The sequence below is a fragment of the Carassius gibelio genome, chromosome B7, assembly GCF_023724105.1.
Source record: "Carassius gibelio isolate Cgi1373 ecotype wild population from Czech Republic chromosome B7, carGib1.2-hapl.c, whole genome shotgun sequence".
Lineage (NCBI taxonomy): Eukaryota > Metazoa > Chordata > Actinopteri > Cypriniformes > Cyprinidae > Carassius > Carassius gibelio.
In genome coordinates this window covers 19,725,088-19,743,886 of record NC_068402.1, presented here as the reverse complement: position 1 = coordinate 19,743,886, position 18,799 = coordinate 19,725,088, and the positions used below count along the sequence as shown (strand labels likewise).

The window sequence follows — 18,799 nt, the reverse complement described above, 5'->3', positions numbered from 1 at the left end:
GGTAGCACAGCTTTCTAGAATCACTCATTTATTTAAACATGCTGCTGGCAATAAATAATAAATGCGTGGAGGCAGAGTTACGACAGCAGATCACAAGCAGCCACACTTCAGTTTTAGGTGTGTTTGAAGTGTTATAGGTAAAGGTCTCTAACAATGTCAACTTTACAACAGCTGAACTATGTTTAGTTCTTTATGCAGAAGGTAGGATGTGAAGCCCACACTGCCTTGTTTTACACAAGTACATTGTGGGATGAAATGCTGACCTCGAGGATGTCGATGAGGACTTTCTCTTCGGGCTGCTTGGTGCTGCGGACGTTCTCCAACACAATGGAGTAATAGACTCCTTGTGGATCCGACTGGTAGAGGTTGTACGTGTCTGTTTGATACCACTCCTGCAGAGCCAGGAATACCTGATTCTCGTCTGTACTCACAATTTGCACATCCTGCACAGAAACACAAAAACAGAGAAGCAGAAATATACCACACAAGAAGTTTAGAACCTCGTGTAAAGATAAAAAGTCAAATAAGTTCAATGCAAATGACAGTTTCAGTTTTCTCAGCAGGTACAAATGAATAACATCATGATTCGTTCGGCGCTTGCGTCTTTGTGTGAAGAGAGATAGAAAAGCTGAACGCTTTCACTCGTGCTTCCATAAAAACAACCACAAAAAAGAGCTGCATATAAATCCATGGTGAATATATTTAGTTGCTTTGAAATGAAAAGTTTATTTTGAGCTGCTGTGAAGAACTGCGTTGGAACATGAACTGTGTAGGGACAGATTTAGATGAAATGAAAGCATGAACAATTAATGAATCCATCCTATAATTAGCTCTTCTGATTTGCTTTTAAAAAAATACCGAATCAACATTAAGCTCCTCAGTTTTGGTAGCTTAGATGCATACAGCCGGGCGCTGTGGCAACGACTGGGTCAGGACGGGGGAGTTTGTCACCATGTTGTTCCTCCCGATAAAGTGAAAGTGGGTCACATTAATTGAAGCACAAAGATGAAGGGTACAAGCTCAAGCCCCCAGCTGAATTCATTCATAAGAACTTAAGTGAAGAGCTAGCAAAGTCCCTAAAGCGCCGTGTAGCTTTAATGTGCTTCAGAGACCAAATTCTAAGGCTATTTTTCACTTATGTCCCACTAACAGCAGTTTAGAGGCACTGAACCCCCTCTGTGAGAGGTCAGTTACACAACACCTGTTTACTCTAAGAATTATAGGATGGAAAAGGGAAGATAAGGATAAAGCAACACACTTAAAGAAGCATCTGTAACTTCTTGCGTGTGTGCATGTGCATATGGCTTTACTGTACATGCAGCTTCTACATAAAGAATAATAAAGAGGCTTTCTGAGTAATAAATCCTTACTACATATGCAGTATAAATAGTGTATGTCTTCTATCAGCTTCATGAAGGTCAATTATCATGACATGATTTAAACAATTTCAGTCAGAATTAGAAAGATTTTTTTGTTAGAATTAAATAGCCAGACAATTTCATATTTCTCTGTCATTTTTCACTTCCCAAAAAGACCGGAGGCTTTTCTAATGCAACATAATGATGCACATTACTTGTATAACTGATGCTGCATCTGTCTATTTTATAATTCTTGTGGTGCCACAGAACATGACGGAAAATGTGGTCTGGTCTGTCTCCTCATAACCCGCCTAAATGAGTTGTTTTCTGGCAAGATTTATCACTATTTTTCATCAAAACACAAAATGCATGCAAACAAAATGGTACCATCAACATTCACAATTCCAGCTTATTATGATCAATGACACAGCTTTAAAAAGTTTTAAAACAAAACTTCATGAACCACTCTTCCAGCTCACTGTTATAGAGACTTCTAATCCTGTTTCATCCCTATGTTCTCTTCCTTCCTAAAATATCTTTCTATATCCACACACAAACACTTCTGAAAAGTACCAATTTCCCCAGAAGGCTCAGACTATTCTGATTAAATGAATGCAAATATTGAATTTCAGAGAAGCTCTTATATAGAGGGGAGTGCAAATGTGTCCTGGCTTTACAGACATTATTTCCAACTGAATTTACCCTTTTACCAACCTTAGGTTCATGATGACATCTGGAGACAAGCAATCACAAATCGCAATAGCTTGACTGATTGCTTCCACGTTTGCTATGTAATTTTTCGATCAGATTTGGAGATGGTACTGAACACGCCTCTAGTCTAGAACTGCAATGTAATTCCTGGCTGTTGATTTGAGGTCAAATATGAACAGCTCATCATCTTTTAGTTAGTTGTGCATTAAAAATGTAACGATGAGGTCATCTTCCCACCAAGGCTTACACAAGACAGTGAAGTCATCGCTGAAAGTTCCCCTGGAGAGAGTGGAAGTTTTAAATGTGGATCATGAGATCATCTAAACATGCACACAAGCAGCAACAAGGACAACAGAGTTAGAAAATTAGAACAGGAAGCTATAGGTGAAGCACTTGTGTTTTCTTTGACTGGATAGGTCCTGTCTTTGTCTATCATACTGTGTGACAGGACACTCAGGCCCCCAGTACTGATAACAGCACTATCAGAACTCAAAACAGCACTATCCATCTGTCTCTGACAGCAGGCACAGGACCCCTATCAGCCATGACACATCTGCAGGACATTTGTGTCTCTGCCTACTGCCACGATCCCTGACTGCATTATCAGCAGGCTGACTGAGTGTCTAGAAGGATGGGATGGGTAACAGTATGTATGGATGGATGGAAAGACAGGAAATCTGTATAGAAAGAAAGAAAGAAATGAAATGGCATATTAACACGCCAGCAGAATGTTTTGATTTTTCTCTATGATTGAAGGACTCATTGTGCTCCAACATTGGTGCATTTGAATTCTGGTCATGCGGGTTCATTCTTGAAGTGGAGAAACAGGTCTTAATTGCCCAAAATCAATAGTATTGTTTCTATTCACAGTCTTCTTCAAATAAAAGAACACTGGGCCTTTTTTAAGTGATCCTGTGTTGTTCATGGGGGATTGCAGTTGGATTGCATTTATCTAAGCTGAAACATTTAAAGCAGGCTTACAAAATTACAGATGCAACACAAAGTTACATTCTCCAGAATGCCGTCGTTTCTCAAGTGCACTTAATGATTGGACATCAAGTTGTCTAATGAAACGTGTCTATTGAAATTTGACATGATGATGTTATTTTTTTATTTAAGATGGGCTGATTCACTCCTGAAAATCCTGGCATTATTTAATCAGCCTTTATGTGCGCCACATGTATCAAGTCATGAAGGTCTGGAACTACATGACGGTGAGTAAATGATGAGACAATATTCATTTTTGGCTTAATAAAAAGCAGCTTATTCATTTTCTTCATCTTTAGTTCTTCAGACCTAACAAGCTTTACTTCATGTTAATTTCTAATAATAATACAAATAAACAAACAAAAATCAGTTGAGAAGAGGTTTAAAATAAGAAAGACAAAGTTTGAAAGGGAGAAAAAAAAGAAAGAGAAGTGGCACTTATCCATTTAGTGCCCTGGGTGTGTTACAACAAACAATTCGTCCCACTGGAGCCATGAACCATGATTAATCCATAACGTAAAGAAAGGAACTTCAGGAGAGATCTCAGACGGCATGCTGGAATTGGGTTTTGCATTTTTCAAAAGGTTTTCAATTATTCACTGTGGAAAATATGGGCACAACATCAGCCAACCCCATCCCTCTCACACACTCTTGCTCTCTTCTGGGTTCTTGAACCGGGTGTCTAAAATTTGACCTATCTGCTCAGTCAAGCGACAAGCAACTCAAAGAGCAGAGCAAAGAGGGTCTAGAGAGGGGAAAAACACCAATAATGCTTTAACCCACAAAATGACACCGCGGAGGGAAATGATAAATACATCCACTCTAAACAGTCACAAAAACCCTTGCATGTTCACTTGAAGGCTCTGAGCGAATGAATATACAGCACGCTCAACTTCTACAGTAATTAAATCAAAGCTTTTATCCTTTGCCATTAAGGCGAATGCCTGGTAATCTGGGGCATCTTTCTTAGTAGTACTCTTCTCTTACACTTTTCTCTCTCCCTCTTTCACTCTGTCACAGTGAATCAGTGGTTGGCAAAGTTACAAATGCCATTGACAGCAGCTTCCCTACAGCCTCTCTCCTTTCCCTGCCTCTCTCTGAGGTGAAATATACATGAAGCAGGCCCCTCTGGCCTCCACTCCAATCAATGTTATTCAATTACAGTCAGCCAGCATTTTACTGAAGCACTCCCTTGGGTTAGAGCCACAGACAGCCTGGTCAGTCATCAGCTGTAACCCTTAGCCAGCTGTCTTCTTTCGTCGGCATATTACTGCCATACATCACGGCTCCTCAGTAGGTTAAACCCACATCTGGGTTGTAATAGTGTAGTGTTTCAATGCTAGACACCAACTGTGCTCTTCAGTTCATACATATTGCTGCGATAGGTCATAGTCAGTCTCCGGCTTTAAAGTGCAATCCACAACAGCTGCAGATGATAAAAGAACAATAACCACCTTCAAACGGTAACTCACATTAAGTACAAAGTTCATGACAAAAACAGCAGTAACTTAAAACACAAAATTAAACATGCACATGATGCTGCTAAAGGAGATGTTAGTAAAAAGCCCCAAATGTAATTTTAGTATTTTTATCCTTTTTACACCAGTTTCACTGTTTTTTCACTCTGTTTGTCTGTGTTTGCCAGATTTGGACACGTGGACAGACTGTGCATTAGTTGTGGATATTTTTAGTGCAGGTTACACTCAAAAAAATTTACTTTCACCTTTGCCAATTTTATTTAATTCGTTCATGTTATGATTACTTAAAAAAATATATTTAACAATGTGAACTTGATTTAATCTAGTTCATTCAACAAAAAAGTGTGTATTGTCAGCTTTACTTAAAAATTATTTGTTCAGCCAACATAACATTGTTGCGTAAAAGTAACAGATTAATGAAACCAACACAGACTTGCATCTCATTGACTGAGGATTTCTGCAGTGTATTATGGGTAATTGTTATTCTGTCACCCTCTTGCAGAAGTGTAGCACCATTAGATAGGTAGATGAGTAATACAATTTATAGCAATGAAGTTGTTTTGATAAGTTTTAGAACAAAACAAACAAAGAAACAAACAGTTTGAAATGTTGCTTTGGGTTTCAAATCTGTTTGTGATAAAATTGATAAGCTGTAATTAAAGAAAGGTCTAAATGAAGAGTAATATTAATCAGCTGCACATGATACTAATACACAGGGGGTGGCATTCCTAAAATGGTATTATTAAAAATGTTTGTCTTCATTATTTAACAGTTTCAGGTACAATTAAGTCATTTGTTGTTTGTTGACTCTATTAAGGTTTGTTAAGTTTACTTAAACTTATTTTTTAAAATGAACTTAATTATTAAAAACATTGTCCAAAACATTGCAAATTAGTTGGGCTGACACTATTAAATTAAGCTTTGCCCAACCATAGTAAATAAGTTGAATCAACCTTAATAAATTAAGTTGACCCAATGTAAATACATCAAATTGGAGTAACAGAATTGCATAATGCTGAAATAAAGCAAATTAATCATGTGGAAATCCTTTCCATGATTTTTTTATGTTCGTTCAAAGAGTTATTTTTTTGAGTGTACATAAGTTATCCAGTAGGTGGCAACAAGTGACTGTCTTTATAAGTAAGTCATTGAATAATTTAACCAATTTGTTCTAACTCAGTAATTCATTCAGCAGTTAAACAAACAACTGTCTTCATGATTTCGCCATTGAATCATTTACTCAACCAATTTGTTCAAAAACACTGATTTATTCAGGAACGAAACACCACTGCTACGTTAATTCTGCTTTTACTTTGTAACTAGGCCTATTTCTTTTGTGCAGCAACAATATACTGGCCATAATTTGTCTAAAAATGTTGTTAGTTTTAATAAAAAAAAATAATATATGTGTCTTGATATGTGTGATAGTGTTTAATTTACAGTGTTGTGATTGAATAAGATTAAATAGCAGTGATAACAATATTTTAAACAAACAATATAGAAACACAATATTAAATATCAGTTTGCATTGCAGTATAATTAGCAAAACAATTTTTTAAACAAAACATTTTAAACATACCAAAAAATATATTTTTTTGCAAAGACTCGAAAGTGATTTAAATCGAGTAAATATTGGTCATTTTAAAGTCACATTTTCTGAGGACCGTACCTTTGGAAGGGCATATTTAGGGAATCTCATCTGAACAAATTCATTTCTTCGATATGAGATGTAAAACTTGGTTCGATTTCCTGTAGTTACCTATAAAAAAAATAAATATAAATTATTTCATTATTCCAATGACAGGGTCTTGTCTTCATTATCAGCAATTTTGAGACAAACCACTCTCACTTTCCCATTCATCCTTTGCCATCTCAATTCACAGTGTTGATTTTACCAAGCTACTATTGTCCCAACAGATTCAGTCTCTACTAACACTGAACCAGAAGCTCTGTCTGTTGGTCTCTATGGTTCACAGAAATTGTGTCCAGTCTGAAACAGCATGACTCTGACCCAACACAAACATTTCACACACTGTAGTCCTGTTCCTCAAGGGCATATCTAAATTCCTTTTCAACAGCTACAATCCCTTCAAAAAACAACTGAGCATGTGAGGGAGATGGGCAGTGGGGGAGATGAATACAGAACACGCAAATGTCCTTGAGTCATTGGCTAATTATAAAAGATCTGAAAAAAGGAATACAATTTAAAAAGGGAGATAAGGGAAAAGCATTTCTGATTTTTAAATGTTACCAAAATTAAGCTAATATGCAGTATGCCCTCAATATTGACAAAACTATATATATATATATATATAGTGATAACGCATCATGCATCACTAGACTGGAGTACAATTTTAGATATATTAAAATGGTAATTGCAAAGATATTTTAATAATATTTTACAACATTACTCTATTTTTTGATAATTACAGATTTGGTGAGCATAAGGGACAAGATAAAAAAAAAATCTTACTGTCCTTGTATTTTTTTTGTTAGTGTACAGTGTTTATAATATTTAATATATAAGGTGATAATCTGCTAAACTCTGTAATGTTTGAATGGATCTGTCTGAATAAATATGTACATACATCATATGTTAAGATGTAACACGTAATTTTACCTTCACAAATATGTATTCATCTTGCACTGACAGGGAATTGTGGTCAATCTTCCCCAAGAACTGTGCTGTCACCATTTTATCAGAGCAATTTTGTATGAGACATGTCACATAAAGGTATCCTGGTGAAAGACAGAAACACATGAAAAAGGGTTAGAGGAAAAGTGAAGGTAACAATTTGACTTTCAAAAGTTTGAAGGCAAATTTCATTTCTATGTCTGATTATACAGCTTTTGTAAGTGAGTGTTTGGAAGCAATTCCAAAGGTGAATGGGGTGGAAGATATCTGCAACAAAAAAAAAAAAACAACAAAAAAAAAACCTGGAGCTCTTAATAAAATTAGCTGAAGCTGATCCTCACTGGGCACATTGCTTTGCTCCAGAATGACAGGAAATTAATTATGGGAAAACAGTGTCGAGATGCCCTGTCGCAATGGCCTTTCTGTTCAGAATCTCACACAATAGCTGGCTCAGCAATCTCTACAAAACACACACACCCACACACACACCCACACACACACACACACACACACACACACACACATACACACACACATTCATCAATTCTCCAAAAGTGCATGAAAAATTACAACCAATTGGAAAATTATGAAAAAATTAGGGGAGAATGCATACTCCAAACATCATGGCCAAAGGTTACATATCAAAGAGGGGAACTTAATTGCCATTTTAAAAATGTTGTTTCCTCTCATTCACTGTGGTTTTATTTTTTTGTTATTAATTTTAGGCAAACAAATGGGCAGACATCTTCTCTGAAGAGGACGAATGGTTAATCAAAGCAGTACAGCAGAGAAATTAATTAAAAAGCAATTAGAATGGCTGAGCGCTTTGCTTCTGTCTTCTGTCACACAAGGTCAGACGTGCACACACACACACACACACACACACACAAATACAGCACATCCTATGAGAGGTCGAAGAAGCCACTGAGCTGAAGAAAAAACACTTGAGGTCTGCATCTGTCAGTGTGACACAAGCCCAACAGATAAAGAGTTAAACCACAACTGAAAGTTCCTTTATCAGAAGAAGGATTAGGTGTATGCGTCCAGTGTGATTTTCTTATACTGGTTAGATACACCTCTCACCTCCCTTAGGGGTTGAGTTTATGTGTTTGTAGGTTGCAGTGTGAGACTGTCAGGCGGCGTTTAACCTTCACTGGCTTAAGTGTGATAAATCTCTGTGCACCAGTACATCTCTGTGCATCTGTACGCCTGGTCTCTTTTACACAAACAAACACACAAGCCTTACAAAAAGCTCAACAAGGTGGAATTTCTCTGAAAGAGGTTTGTTTGAATGAGGCAAAACTGAAGCCCTAAAACATCCCATCTGCCTTTGTTCACAGTGGTTTGAGTCAGTATGTAAAATTGAATTAAAATGCAGTGTTCACATGAGCTCTCTTACCACCACCGATGTCTTGAATCTCCATATGAACCAGATCAGGATCCACATCCACCCCCGTCACAGCCCTTAAACAAAGCATAGAGTTAGTAACACACTCAGAGGATCAAACAAGGCCGACTAACACACAGAAGGACATCTTAAAGGGATAGTTCACTCCAAAATTGCAATTCTTTCTGCATCTGCTCACCTTCATGTTGTTCCAGTGACTTGATTTAACAAAAAAAATGGAAAGCACTGAAGCGTGAATGCTTGTAATCACACAAAAAAAAGTGACACTTTTCGGAATCTCACATTTTCTGATCCACAAAAAAAAAGAAACAAAAAAGTGAAATAATTGTGGCTTAATAATCACAGAATGGATGTCATTTTTGGGGTAACTATCCCTTTAAAACATCCCCTTAGCAGAACCTTCTCAACTATACAGTCACACAAAAAGTCCTTGGTTTCAAGGAAGGCAGACAGCTCGCTGTCTTTTGTCTAGTTGTGTTAAACACAATTGTTTTGAGGTTACTAAACTGCTCAGGGAAGTTCTAGCTCAGTAAACTTGCACAAAACCTACTTTATTTTACAAGCATTTTAACAAGCAGGAAATTAACAGAACCTTTTAAGAATGTGTGCGCTATTTTTCCCCAAACCTGTTTATATTGGTCAACTCAATCACCAAACCTGTTCCTAAACTTACCCGTATCCCACATAAATAGCAGAAGTGTTTTACAATACAATATGAACACAATAAGTACATTGTACTTATTTTTTTGACATAAGTACATATTAAGGCCACGTAAAATAAAGAGGAACCAATTACACTGATGAATCCGATCGGTTAGGAATGGGATGTCCTGCTAATGATGAAGATTTGGGTTTAGGCTGGGGGTTCAGCGTTGTTTTAGCTCTGTGTGGGCAGTCAGGACTTTGACTGACAAGATCGATGAAATCTTTAGAATCGGCTGCTGGGCGAGGTTTGTGTTTAACTAATTTGAGGGAAAAAAAATGTCTTAATGTCTATATCTGACAGTGTGCTTTTCAGCATTTCAGATGGAGATAATTGTTCTAAATGCCTGTGATATTTCTAAATCAATGTAAATATGTACAGCAGCATAATAGCTACATAATCTTGCTCTACATTGATTTATAGCAGATTACTTGACCGCCATGTCTCAACATCACATAATAAGTTGCGATGAGCTCAAGACTCTTCTCCTGACCACAACGGTACGGACCACCCTCCCAGACAGCATCCCTGTCCATTAAAGCCACGCTGATTTATGCTCTCTCCTCCCAGACCTCCCCTTCGTTTGTTTTATGAGCGAGGAAGCAGACGGGGAGGACGAAAGAGCCACAACCCTCACTATGAACTGATTCTGTCGTGTCTTCTGAGGCAGTTCTCAGAGATGTTTTAAAGAGGTTTGGAGACAGTAGAGAGGGAAGGGGTACGACCCTTATCAAACCCCCTGCTGCTGAGGAATAGAGAAAAAACAGCTTCAGATTTACAGTGTCATTGTAAAACCTCCTGCCAAATAAAACATGTGCTGGATGGGGTTTATTGTGGCAGTTGCTGACAGGGAGCTGACTTTCTCATCTTTTATCACAATCAGCCACAGACAAACTATACAGAATCATATATCGCGTGTTGTGAATCTGGTAAAGTGCGCTGGGAGGATGGCATGCAAGCAGAATGGAGCAAAAGATCAGGAAAGAGAGATCAAAAAAGAGAAAGAGAGGGTCAGACAGAAAGACTGGATGAGGTGGAGAAATAAATCACTTCTGTACAGGATTTCAATCCCAGCTGTGATAGCAGTGAACCATAACCAGAGAGCGAGGGGTTGAATTTCACTAAAGAAGGTGGAAGAAGAGGAAGAATGAACGGAGAGGGGAAAAGATTAAAAAGAAAGTCTCAGAAGGCAATGTAAAAGTAAAACAAACCATTACTGACACCCAGACTTACTTTCTTCTGTGAAATACAAAATAAATGTCAATGCTGCTGTTTTCCAATGAAAATAAATATTGATTGGTGATCATGGTCGCTAATCAACATGGTTTCCTATCATATTTCATAAGAAGTCTTACAGACCACCTTAGAAACCTTTTTTTAAGCTTTACAGTCCCTCATCCCCATATTAGATTTTTTTTCCACAGGAGAAAGTCATACAGGTTTGAAAATAACATGAGGTTCCTTAAAAGGTGCCATAGAATGCAAAAATCACTTTTATAAGGTGTTTGAACACAGTTGTGTGGCCGCAGTGTGTGAAAACATCCAGCCTATAAATGTAAAAATCCACCCACTCATTGTTTTATAATCCCAATAAATCATAAACAGTCTCTCCACACGAGCAGTTACAGATTTCTTGCTACTATGACGTCATACTCTGGGAAAGTCCCGCCCATTTGTTCCACCCTCTGCCCTATTAGCATATACACAGCCCTGAGTGAGAAGCTGCGGTCCGCCATTACTGTTCTCTTGCTGTAGTTGCTGGAGGTACAATGTCAACGCCATAGAGGCATTGCAAGTGGTGTGTTTTGGGGTGCACCGACGAACACAGGAGTCTCCAGTGTTAACTCCAGAATGATCGTAAATAGGAAAGTGGTAGTTAAAAACTGCATTTGGAAGTAATGTGAACTCCGTAACATGGTCACCACCAGTTAAACCGGTATGCCAGCAATCATGAGCTCTTGAAGCTCCGCACTCTTCTGAAAAGGGAGGTGGGAGGAGCAGCTCATTTTCATTTAAATGGGACAAACACAAAAACAGTGCATACCCTAAAATTGGCAATTTCAACAAGCTATAAAAAATTATCTGTGGGGAATTTTGAGATAAAACTTCACATACACACATGACATGTGTGACATCAAAGAACAATTCAAAATATTGTATCAATGCATTATACGGCACACTTAAGCAGCGGTTTTCAATTCCAGTCCTTGCGCCCCACTGCTCTGCACATTTTGTTTGTCTCTCTTTGATTACTCACCTGATTCAGATAATCAGCTCGTTAAAAGTGAACTCCGTGCATGAACTGTGTTCCCTACACAGTGTCCCTACATGGTCCCTACAACAGTGTTCATTGCTCCCTACTCCCTGAGCATGAGAAATCTGATGAAGTTTACTTCACTTCGGAACATTCATTCATGGATTTGTGCTGCACAGTGTCTTCACACACGGACAAATGTGACATCATATACCTCGATAAATAAATACTTTTTAAATTCACATCTTGCACACGTATACGTTCGCCTGTTATGTCCACTTCTCAGGGCACTTACGTTCAAATAGAACAAACGTCTGAAGTGATAAAAGCAACATACAAAATGTGCAGAGCAGGGGAGCGCAAGGACTGGAACTGAGAACCGCTGCCTTTAAATATTGTAGGATGAATTTTGAAAAATAATAATAATAATTTACCAGAAAACTCTGTCTTTAGTAACACGCTCCTGAAGCAGAGTCCATTTGTGACCCAGATCGGTGGAGATATACAGCTGAAAAACAAAGAAAGACGAATAAATCACTTTTAACTGTCACTGGAAGCTTGAAGCACTGGTCATAACATTGATTTTTAGGCTGGATTAGATTAAAACACACTTTGCAAATTCTCAGGATCGTACGAATTAGATGAGTGAGTTGTTGCATACTCTATGACGATTAGGTTGTGGAAAACTGTCCATATATACCAATTAAAATCACATATGTTGAGTGTGTGTTTGTGTGTATGCATCTGTCCCCAATTAATCCTCCCTATAATGAGATTATATTGATCACCACTTGCATGAGAAATGCCCACCAAACTGCACCATAATAATGCACATGGACACATACACACTTTTCATTGTCTTTTCCATTTAATCTTAGAGATGATAAATGCAGCGTGTTGCAAGTAGTGTCTAGGGGTTTCGCAATTCATCAACTGCACAAACACACACACACACGCGCACACACACACACACACACACACACACACAGATCTTGCCTCGTTGCTCGCCCAGCCGTTAACAATGTAAACATGCTCTTTAGCGAGAGACAACCATGGCCTGAAGGCCAAACAGTGCTGCTCATAACTCTAATAATGAGGATGCCAATATGCTGGAGAGCAAAAAGCAGAGCCATAAACAAAGCTGGGTGAGAAATGTGTTGAGAACAGTTGGTCAAGGCATTCAGCCGAGACCCAAATCATTAATACAGAAAAAGCTACAAAGACTGATTCAGGCAGTTGAGTCTGACAAGAAAAGCTACAAATATGCAGATGGAATTAAGACACATTATATTATCTTGTGAGCAACCGGTTTGGAGCTGCCAAAAAACACTGACTTCAATTGTTGTCATTAATAGTCATTTACTCGACTGCATTAATCTGTGTTGGCCAACACTTTCATCACTGACCTTCGCCTCCTTGCTGTAAGCCAGAAGTTTGTCTTCCTCAGATGGATGAAAGAGGAGTGTATCCACAGTGAAGGAGACAGGCTGTCGTTGGAAGGATGAACCCTCATCTGTGCTGATGAAGAGCATCTGGTCACGTTCATTGATGCTGGAGCTCACCAAGATCACCTAAAAAAACACAATGTCTTCAGTGACTGCATGTCAAGATGTATGTTAATTAGTTTACACATATTAGACAGTAAAGCATTGCTCTTTACCTTTTATTAAAGAATATTTTATTTTATTTTAATATGTGCAATATAAAGTATTGTTGTGCAATATATTGTATTTTATTGCACAAATATATTTTATAATAAATATTTAATATTCATATTTAGGTGCATTTCCTCCATATATATATATATATATATATATATATATATATATATATATATATATATATATATATATATATATATATACTAAATATTTAGCCTAAGAATCTTTGCAGCCTCAAGTCTTTTTGGGTGTGATGCGACAAGCTTTGCACATCAGCATTTGGCAATTATCTGCCATCCTTCTCCTCATCTATTAACCTCTCATGCTCTGTCAGGTTGGATGGGGGCAGATTTTCAGGTTTCTCCAGAATTATTTGACTGGGCTCTATCCCAGGCTCTGGCTGGGCCACACAAGGTCATTCACAGAGTTGTCTATCAGCTACTCTTTGTAAATTCCAAGTGTGTTTTCATGTGTCTTAACTGAAGAGGATTGAGTTTGGCCACACTGGCATAAAGCACAGATCAGTGGAGTGTTGCAGATATCAGAGGAGTCATGCACTCATTTTGTTTGAGGGGGCACAAATTGGGGGTGGGTTCGTCATGTGTCACACAGCAGCCGCAACAGCACTTATGTTTTATTTATTTTTTACTTTTTACTTAAAACATTCCCAAATGAAAATTCCATTAACTGAATTATCATGAAATATCTTGATTCTCACCATTATAGATTAAAGTGGGCGATGGTCAAAGTAACCTAATAATGTAATCTTTTATATATGAATAAAAAACCTGGCTGACTTAAGTTACATGGGTGTTAAGTGTTCACATTTTAATATAATAATTATATATTAGTCTAAGACTGAGTTCATATTTCATGTGAATTTAACGTTGAAAGGTAATGTGAATAAAAACTTTGCAAGTTAGGTTTCTAATCATAACACTTTCGTTGTACAGAAGTAGAGCAAGAACATTTACATTATGAGTAACATTTTCACTGACAGTCTGGTTAAAGCACTCTCAAAAACTCCCATTAAAATCACTGAAGCTGTTTACACTATGAAATTAATATCTCACAGATTACACACATTTGCACTTTGTTGTTTCTGATGAGAGAAAAAGGCATTCAGTCAGCGAGCGAGTGAAGAAAATACCGGATTCATCTGAATACCTCTGATGTGTCATTGCATTCATAAGCTCAACAGCATCGATTTGTGTATGATTGGTTATAATGCAGAGCTGTAAAAACACTTCTGTCTCTGCCTCAGCACCAGCCAGCGAATGAGGATTTGAATTTAGCAGCTGACGATATGACGTGCTGAACGTTAATCACACTGGTGGGATTGTGTTTATATAAAAAATATAGAGTGGCTTTTTTTTGCAGGGTGCATTCTAAATCCACTTGACTCAAAAATCTGCACTGGACTCTGAATGGGCATGACACCTCTGGAAGAGATGTTTGTCCTTCTGTAGATTTCTCCAATGTCCACATATGATAATGGAGCTCATCTAGAGTGACCATCAGGTTCTTGGTCACCACACCAACCAAAGCCCTTCTCCATCAGTTCCCCAGCTCTAGGAAGAGTCCTGGTTGTTTCAAACTTATTCCATTAAGAATAACAGAGATTATATGCTTATGCGAATCTTCAATGAAGCAGATTTTTTTTTTCTTCTGAACTCTTCCTCCAATGTATGGCTTGACACAAACCTGTTTCTGAGCTGTACAGGCAGTTATTTTGATCTCAGGGCTTGATTTTTGCTCTGATATGCATTATCAGCTGTTAGACCTTTTATTAAGGCATGTGTGCCTTTCCAAATCATGCCCATTCAATTGAATTTGCCACAGGTTAACTTCACTCTAAGTGTAGTAACAGCTGTAATCAATATGAATGCTCCTGAGCTAAATTTCATCAGTAAATTTCAAACTGTCCCAGATAAGGATATGAATACTTATGCAATGGAATCATTTTAGTTTTTTATTTGTAATAAATTTGCAAGGATGTTAAAACATTTTTTTGCTTTACCATTATGGTGTATGGAGTGCAGATTGATGTGGTAAAAAAAAAAAAAAAAAGTAATTTAAAGCAGTTTAGAATAAGGCAGCAACATTACAAAACGTGAAAAAAATTAAGGGGTAAGAATACTTACACAAGACTCTATATATATATATATATATCAGAATCAGAATCAGAAAGAGCTTTATTGCCAAGTATGCTTGTGCATACAAGGAATTTGTTTTAGTGACATAAGCTTCCAGTACACAGAGACACCAACACACAGACGAAAAAAAAAAAATATATGTAGGCAAATAAATAAGTGTATAAACAATTGTGCTATAAATGATAATGGAATAGGATTGAATAAGATGCTGGGATGTACTAGGATGGAGGGGTAACAAATAAATATAAGGATATTGCATTTTTTTGCATAAGCGGGGAACATTTAACTGTTCATGAGGTAGATTGCCTGGGGGAAGAAACTGTTTTTGTGCCTTACTGTTCTGGTATTTGCGGCTCTGAGGCGCCGGCCAGATGGCAAAAGTTATATATATATATATATATATATATATATATATATATATATATAGTTCCATAAAGTTGTGAACTAGTTTAACTAGTTTATATTACATTCATACACACACAATTTAACCCACATTGTGCCTTAAGCCACTTCTTAAAGTGCACTAATGTCTCTGTTCTGTTTTTGTTGCCCAACACATAATTTAAAAATACGAGCAGGCTACAAATAAAAGATAAAGAGGAAACATAAAGGCAAAACCAAAGTCAATCACTTAGGAAAAAAAAAAACGGAATAAGGTCTATGCCTTTTAATGACCCAGAGTTGTGCGAATTTATTAAACTAATTGAACTTTATTGTAAGATGCAGTCCCGTTCACTGCCTTTCAGTGGCGCTGTTGTTCAACCAAATGCGAAGTGAAAAACAAGCTGGGATCCTCAAGGGGACTGCCAAACAGTGAGACTCTCAAAGGGATCTCTGTGAAACAAGTTATCCATCCCAAAACAAAGACTCTAGGGGAAAAAAGGAAAGAATCTCCTCTCTGTAAAACTTCCCTCTTAAAGCAATAACTTGCAGAGTTTAGCACAGAGCCCCCTTTGTGGTCTGTGGATAAAAGCCATCAAACAACATCCTGCGGCTGTCCCAGAGGAGTACAACGAGCTGGCAGGGCTGGAAGAGACTACAGAGGCCGGTAAAACAACATGGGGCAGAATGTGGTGGCTGATGGCGCTTTAAAAGCGTAATCATCAATCTATGATGATGTCTGACTGCCACTTCAGAATGAGGTTTTAGGAATTGTCTGTAGGTCATGTAATCGGTTATAAGATAATCTGCTTAAAGATCTCCAACTGGATCCTCTCTCACAATAGGCAAGTCACGTAGTGTCTTTTAAGTAGAATCAGGTTTGGTACGCCAACTCATTACAATGCAGACAACTCGGAGGATTTACATGATACACATACATGAGTAAACAATCATACTGCTTGTCTCAACATTCCTCTGAAAGTGCCATGTTAAAATGCTTTACCTTTACACAGCCTTCGTGAAAGAGACCACGTGATCGTATTGACCTAATTACTCATGCTAATTAACAGCAGTAATATTCATCACGCAACAAAGCTCTGAACGAGTCGCTAATTCAAACACTACACTGAGTCTTTCGGTGCAGTGGAACTTTGTAAACAGAGCAGCCAGCGAAAGGGACAAACATGTCTGTGTGTACGTGAGTATGTGTATCTGCTTTTACTCAATGCACCTCTACTAATTTTGCTTTCCACCCAATTTCATATGCAAATTGGCAGGTTTGATATCCAGTCAGTGCTGAGTGGGAAAATGAGAAGCATAGAGATGAAGAGGGGGAGAGAGTGAAAGAGTGAGAGAGGTCTGTTCTGTGCACCTGAGCTCAGCCTCTGGAACAAAAGACAGACTTGAAGAAAACTGACTGTGGAAACGACAAATTTTCAATACTCAACCGCACAAAGCCAAGAGGAGATTTCTTCTGAAACAACTCATACCAGCTCGGGTTTGCATTCTTACTTAGCTCTACCTGATGCGCCTCTCAGAGAGAGAAAGAAAAATATGATTCCCTACACAAGATGCTTCTTTTAGTGAGAGTCTTCAACAGACAGTGGGGTCAAGAGACTGTAGGTACATTTACATAGAGACTTTTTTCTTCCACCAGAATAAATTCATTCTGATTGACGAATCTGAACATAGTGTTTCCATAAATGCTGAATAGAGTGATCAGGTTGATACGCGCATTTATATGTTACAAGCTTCTGATCGGATTGAATCTGTTGATGAGAGTCTTAAACAAAGACTGGTGGGACGTTGTCCTGCTCCACTTCACAGATGCTTAGTGAAAGCAGAATTTAGGAATGACTGGACACTCATTTATGACATTTTATTCACCAGGAAGAACAGCTCGTTCCATGCATCATACGTCATTGCGTTATTTTTACGTCACTGCACATGCGCAGTATTTTCCAGTTTCGGTTTTCAATCTGATCAAGTGTTTACATGTCCTCTCGCTCCGATTACAAAAGGGATAAACCACCCCTTACAATCCAATCGAAATTTTAGTCGGATCTGGCCAATTCAATCCGATTGACCTGTTTACATGTTACTTTTTTATTTTGATTGTGCTTCTAGTGCTATTAGGATCGGATTAGTGGGGTCCATCTTAACGCAGCTACTGGCACAGATTAAAGGCCTAGTGCACAAGTCTGCCATCATTTAATCTTTCTCTAGTTGCTCTAAATGGAAACGTGTATTGTTTCTTTTAAACCAGCAGATCCGGTTCATAAAACTGGTTTAAAAAACTAAACAAAACAAAAAACACGATTCATTCACAAATCTTTCCTATACTCGAGTTCAACTCGGTGATTTCATCTAGTCTCAGTGGATTTTAAGTGAGCATAACAATAGAGTGGATATTAACCTAAAAATAATTCTGAATTAATTTGCTCGCCCACATGTTGTTTGTGGAACATAAAGATATTTTGAATTGACTATTGACAAATAACACTACAGCTAAGAGATATTTCTCAGACATTACTCAAAAAATCTTATATCTACTTTTAGGTTTCTTTTACAGTACGAGTTTTTTTTTTTTTAAAGGAACTCATCATACAGCTTTGGAACAACATGAGGGTTTATAAATGATGACAGATATTTCATTTTAGCGTGAACTATTTAAAATATTATTATTTAATATATTATTCCTTGCACAAAGCTATTGAGTGACTTCAAAAGTATTGAAATATAGCATATGAATTATATATAGGGAATGCTTTTATGGTGCTTTTTGTTATGCTTGTTATTGTTTATGGTGATTGCTATGAACTGTGACTGCATTTTGGATACAATTTAAGGTAAGGGAGAGTAAATTATGATTTTTTTCATTTAAGGTGAATTTTCCTTTTATAAAAGCCCCTCTTTCAATAGGCAAGCTTGTGACATCACACATATACAGATCCCCCTCTCTCTTTATTTCTCTCCAAATGTGGAATATGGAAATATTCTCCCACACACATCAAACACTTTGAATAGACATTAAGCATCTATTATGTCTACATGATAGTGTGAAGGG

At 37.6% G+C, this 18,799-nt stretch overlaps 1 protein-coding gene across 3 annotated transcripts in view; it reads right to left on the bottom strand.

The window, feature by feature from the left end:
- The window catches only part of LOC127962745 (VPS10 domain-containing receptor SorCS2-like), a 164,237-nt gene that overhangs the window by 17,513 nt on the left and 127,925 nt on the right, over positions 1–18,799 (bottom strand). For all 3 annotated transcript variants that reach the window (XM_052562417.1, XM_052562416.1, XM_052562418.1), the window contains exons 4-9: positions 12,941–13,105; positions 11,969–12,042; positions 8,569–8,633; positions 7,155–7,273; positions 6,204–6,293; positions 264–443 (exon numbers count right to left, since the gene is read on the bottom strand). In XM_052562417.1, the coding sequence (XP_052418377.1) occupies positions 264–443; positions 6,204–6,293; positions 7,155–7,273; positions 8,569–8,633; positions 11,969–12,042; positions 12,941–13,105 (693 nt within the window). The remainder of the gene's footprint in view (positions 1–263; positions 444–6,203; positions 6,294–7,154; positions 7,274–8,568; positions 8,634–11,968; positions 12,043–12,940; positions 13,106–18,799) is intronic.